We start from the raw sequence: 6,000 nt of genomic DNA on the forward strand, positions 1-6,000 counted from the left end.
ATCATGTCAGCTCACTGAAGGTAGTTTCAGTGATGGTAAATGTCTCACTGAAACTTTTGGCTGAGGGGGCAAGCCCCCTGCAGTCTCTATTTGTGGGGGCACTCCCAAACTCCCAACCTTTAATAAACCAAATCTAGTGTCACACAACAATGGAGAAAGAGCCACTTCTATTGTCTACAAAATTAGTTTCAAAGATCAGTGCTCAAACATTTTGCTTTACCAAAACTAACTTTACTAATTTGATTGATAAGTTCCTTCTTTAGGAAGCTAGAAGTAATTATTGTCTTGTAAAATTCTTTCGCATACAGCCTTTCTCCTAACAGGCTTCATTACACTTCCCAAAGTGATTTACTCAGTCTCTGCTTAAGATAGAAGAGAAAATTGTCACTTATTTTTGTATTTATATATCTCCATAGATTTACATAATGATACATATTAAAATGCTTTGTATTCACTAAATATCAAAGTCACATCTGAACTGCTAATTTTTATTTTTCTTTGAACACCGTATGTCAGTATATTTTAATCTCAGAATCTCTGGATTCAAGTGCTAATACCATGTGCTTTAGCAGAACACAGTTACCTGCAAAGAGGACACACTAGACTGGAATTATAGTTGGAATAAATATTTTCTTGACTTGTTTAGCTGGAATCAAAACAGAATAAAAGACAAAATGCTGTTCCACCTTTCATATCACAAAAAATTCTACTCATCTCAGATTATTATAGACTTATGGGGAGTGAACTGGACTCTTAGATTTTTCATATATTCACTCTGAAATTTGTCTTTTTAACCAAATATTGTTTTTTTCCGACTCCATCATATTGTCATGAATGGATGTTAGGATCATGTATATCACAATGAAGTATATCTGAAAAAAAAATCTGTCATGATTTATCATAACTGGCAGCAATGCATTTCCTATAGACCTAGACCACCCCCATTATCCCTCTTTAAAGAATTCATAAAGAAGCAGAAGGATTTCTCTGCTCATCAAAAATATTATTCATATAACACCAACAACATTAAACATTTTTATGCACTCTTCTTTCACAATCATCTCCTGAGGAGGTATCCATGTTGTTCTGCAACATTTTAAGTACTTAAATCCTGTCCTTTTTGTCTCATCTCCTCTGAATCCTCACATTGTATTATCTCCTCTTCAGTATTCAGATTTAAACCCTTGATAACCTCATACATCAGGATTTTACTTATGAAACAAAGTCTTAATGAAATAACACGATGGCCTTCCCCAAAACACTTGACATTACCTGCTTGTCCAATCACCTACTGACCCATTATCCTTGTTATATAGATGAATGTGACTTTTCTGTCTCATAGAAAGTAAAATTATCTTACAATTTCACATTGCCATAGTCAATCTTAATACTTAGTAAATGTTTTGTTTTTCTCTCAAGGTTTTCCAAAATAATACAGACTGCATTCATACATAAGTTATGTTGTACACTGCATAATAAAAACACTTCATTTGTATTCTGACCTGTCCTGTGAATCAGAATGGTTAAGTCCTGACTGTGACCAAGGTCATATGGTGGCCTTTTTTATTGGCAGCATGGGCATAACATGAGCTGGGCAGGGAACTGCAAGTGAGTGGCCATTGTCAGCTTGCCCATCTTGATAGGAGGTAAGTAGTTCTGGTCCCCTTAACAGAACACTTGGGTGCAAGGCTGCTGAGTACATGCTGCCTGTGGTGTGGACGTTTGTTGAGTAGGCAGTACTAGGTGGTTGGAGATCAAGGGAACTTCTGCAGAGATCACTACAATAGAGGGGGTAGACTGCTCCACTAGACATGAAGCTTCCTAGCCTCTATCACCTGCCTCACCAGAGGGGAAAAAAATGGCTGACTTGGATCTCCAGGCAGTGGCAAATGGGTGATAGCCTAACTTACCTGTCTTTCTTCTGCAGTAGAACACGTGAGAATTGGGTGAAGGTAGGAAAAACCTCTGTGAAGGTTCTTTGGAGGCAGAGTAACTTTCACCCTTCCAACATAGCTTCATGCATGGCTATATCACTGGAAGCAATACCCTGGATTTTACAGAATGTTTACATTCCCATTTGATTCAATGGATTATTTGTGGTTAAACAAAATCTGAGCTCTCTGCATCTTTTCACATGTTCAGTCATCATCTACTCTTGATATGCCAACGTGGACTCATTTCAAAGCTTTGTTCAGTGATTTACCACATAAATGAAAGGCAGGGTATGCACCATGTGGTTCTGTGTGTCCCTTTTTGTCAGGTGTTCTTGGAATGCCACAAGGATCATTTCATGTCTCACTTATCTCTACAGATTTTGTGTATCAGAGTGCTATGCCTACTTGGCAGCTATGAACCTCTGGGTATTCTATGATTCAAAATGCCTATGACTCTTGATCCATACTAGGGTAGTAGGAATAATGCATGATGTTCAGAAGACCTTTGACGTCATCAATTAGTAAATAAATGTGGTCAGAAAAATTTTTAAATGCCAGTGAAATAAAAATTATACTGTATTACCCCTCCATAGCATTCATTTAACAGCTTGCTTCCTTTTCAATCATATTATTTGACAATAACAGTACTTAGTTAAAATATGTCAGAAAACTATTGGATCTTAAACAAAAGAGTCATGTAAGACATGTATGTGATACATTACGCAAGCTAAATCATCTGTGCTTGCCTATCCATTTTAGGAATCCAGTAATACACTTTAGTTTCTAATGTTTTTAGATGGCTTTTAAATTGAAGCCCCTACAAATCTTTAAAAAATGGAATGCACATTTAAGGGTCTATGTTTGCTCATTGTCTTGCTACTAGAATTTTCTATTGCTGTCCCAATATTATAGGTGCTGTTATGCACTGCCATAGCTAAAAGGATACCTATAATTCTAGCATGCTACAGCTTGCTCTCACTATTTTAATGCCCACCACATCACCTCTAATACTTTTGTTCACAATTCCCCCAACTTTTACTTTTGTGATGCCACAGCAAGTTTGATTATTCTTAATTGTTATTGTCTCACTCTATGCTATAAAATATTTTTTGCTATCCAAGATGAACAATGAGACCATTTATTTCTTGTCACTTTACTAACTGCTATTACGATATTTGAAACTGCCATATTCTCCTTGATTAATCTTTTAATATTTGCGACTGCTGTATCCCCCATTATTAACACCCATTCTTTATTGCAGACAGGGACATTTCTCTTGGCACTCTTCATTTCCTCACATTTGTTTTTCTTTCCCTGCATTTCTCCTCCCTCCATTTATCTCATCCATTTTTGTCTTTGTTTGCCCTGTTGCACTAACTGCACACCTCAGGCCTTGCTTCTTTTCAGCGCACTGTTCCCACTAATTATTGTTTTCTCACACATCCCCTAATTCCACCTTTTCTCTAAAGGCTGGTGTTTTGACTACATGCATTTCATGTATTCGTTGTCGTTAACAATGTTTTGCTAAAGAGATGTGACTTGCCTGTGGTTGCAGTTTCATTTCCCTCTCCTGCATATAATGTAAGTATTTCTAGCTTTTTTAACAGATATTTGTATATTTCTTGTCATATTTTCTTACAAAGAATGTTGTCTGATTTGTTTAACGGTATTTGCCATGAAGCATCAGCATAAATAATTGATTATGCCTTTCATGAATGACATGTTCACGTGTATGTATTTCATGTATATTTAGCACTACTTTTCATCTGTCTTCCATGTTTTGTCATGTGATGTCTATCATATTTCATTTCAATATGCAGATGTCCATGTTTTTACAGGTATTGTATTTTTGGTATGTTTCTGAAGACTTTCTGCTGTGTCAGATTAAATACTGATTTTTCCCAACTGCAAGTTCACAGTTACTGGATACAAACAAATTGATAGTGTAATTTCATCTGCTTGCATGGTATTTATCTGAGGTTATTTAGATATTTACTGTTTTGTTTACCAATTTTATCCCCCCCCCCTTTTAGAAAATGGGAACTCTGCGTTGCATAACTTATTTAACTGAAAGTTTACATAATGAAATAACATTTGTTAGTAGGAAGCATACTATTAAAAACAGAAAAGAAGAAACTCTAATTTACTGTGATGGTGATAACACCATAAAACTAGCTAATAATAATTCTTGTAAACATGAAGCTATGTAGTAAGAAGGCTATGCTTGGTAAAACGTAAAGTGTGACCATTACTTATTTCAGTCACATAAAGATGAAAATTATACATGAATTTGTTGTAGATAAAGCTAAGCTCCTGTTCAGTATTTACTTTTCTGATCTCCGGACTGCACTCAAAGACCTCTGGTTAACAACATTTGCTGATAAATGCAACTTGGTTGTCATTGTCAGTTCTTTCTCTGATGTTCACACCTTCCAAGCATGAACTAAAATTTGTTGATAGCTTATGCACTAGCAGGCTCCAATGAAATACAAAAATGTGCAATATTGTTACATTTAGTAGACAGCCTGTCTCCCAAGCATACAGCATAAACAATACCCAGCTTCAGAAGGAGGGTGTTGTTCCGGATCTTGAAACATGGATTGCATTGATAATGCCCTCTTTTTTTATCATTATGTGGCTACAGTTGTCAAGAAATCTTTTAAGAGAACACAGATAATTACCAAGGGAATGACTTATGATTTAAAGAAGTCATTGTTCTGTTGTCCTCAGCATTGATTAGGATGTTTACTGAGTACATTGCCCTCTTCAGCATGCACCTCAGTAGACATATCAAAAAGTAGAAACACTCCAGAAGTTCCTTACTATGTGTTTCATAATGCAATCCAACAATGAAAGGCTGGAATCACTGTTTCTTTCTTCTGTGTCTTAAAAACTCCCGAGGAGTGATCTGTCTTACCTGCTAGGCCATGAATGATCCAGAAGACCTGGATCTATTGTAGCTCAACAAATCAAATTCCTTTGCAAAACTAGAATCAGGAGTTTAAATGTTAACCATCAGTTAAGTAAGACATAAAGAAGATCTAGACTGAATCACAATGCCTCCCAGAACTATGAAACTGAGCCCCTCAGCAAATTAAAAGCATGATAGTGTGATACAGTATCTTCCTTAAAAAGGAATCCTTGATATATATATATATATATATATATATATATATATATATATATATATATATATATATATATATATATATACACATATTGGTCTTTAACAGTTTTTCTGATGTGAAGATGATAAAGCCATAGGTGAATATTTACCAGTTTTGATTTATAATTCATGTACATGAATCATTACCTGATAGAATTAAAATTAATACAGGCTTCTTCTCTGATTCTGATTGCAAATGAGCATTTATCATTTAATGAAGCTATATGCCTGCAAAATCTAAAGCTACCTGCAATTTCTTTTTCTGTTTAGTTATTTTCTAAGTACTGAAGATTCTTCAAGAGGAAGACACCTATACAGGTAAATCTATGAAACTGCCATCTACACAATTATTTGTGGTTTATTTTGAGAGAGCAACCTTTAAGACTTGGAGATGCATCACAATTAAAAAAAAAATAAGTTAATATAATGTAGCAGTGTATGAGGCTATAGCTGCATTACAGAACTAATATTTGTATCATATGTGTAAAAATGTTGGGTGGGAAATTAATAATTCATGTTTATTACATGTATAAAATGTAACTTTCCTGAATTTAATATTGTACATTTGTTTGTAAAACTGAATTCTAAGCAGCATCAATGTTATCAATAATTCATAATAATTAATTTCATATTTGCTTCAAATAAGTTAATTCAGTATGTGTATGGCATCAAGGTAAATCAAAACCTATATATAAAACAATTATAAGTTTACAAGTATTTTGATCTCTGTGATTCCGCTGTCAAGATGCGTATTTCTATTACACTGCTAGTTTGATGTGATCAAAAACCAAATGTAGTGCTAATGTTTCAAATTTTTTATATTCAAGATGGAAAAATAAACTGATTTTCTTATAGATTCAAACTAGACTAGTTCACTTTGCAGACCATTTTAAGCCTAGT

General features: G+C 34.6%; 1 protein-coding gene across 1 annotated transcript in view; it reads left to right on the forward strand.

Annotated features, from left to right (window-relative positions):
• The window catches only part of DPP10 (dipeptidyl peptidase like 10), a 3,628,631-nt gene that overhangs the window by 3,139,739 nt on the left and 482,892 nt on the right, over window positions 1-6,000 (forward strand). Inside the window, exon 15 of the mRNA XM_044074976.1 lies at window positions 5,371-5,418. Coding sequence (XP_043930911.1) covers window positions 5,371-5,418 — 48 coding nt within the window. The remainder of the gene's footprint in view (window positions 1-5,370; window positions 5,419-6,000) is intronic.

This window comes from Protopterus annectens, chromosome 6.part0 (assembly GCF_019279795.1).
Source record: "Protopterus annectens isolate FY-2018-M chromosome 6.part0, PAN1.0, whole genome shotgun sequence".
Taxonomy (NCBI): Eukaryota; Metazoa; Chordata; order Ceratodontiformes; family Protopteridae; genus Protopterus; species Protopterus annectens.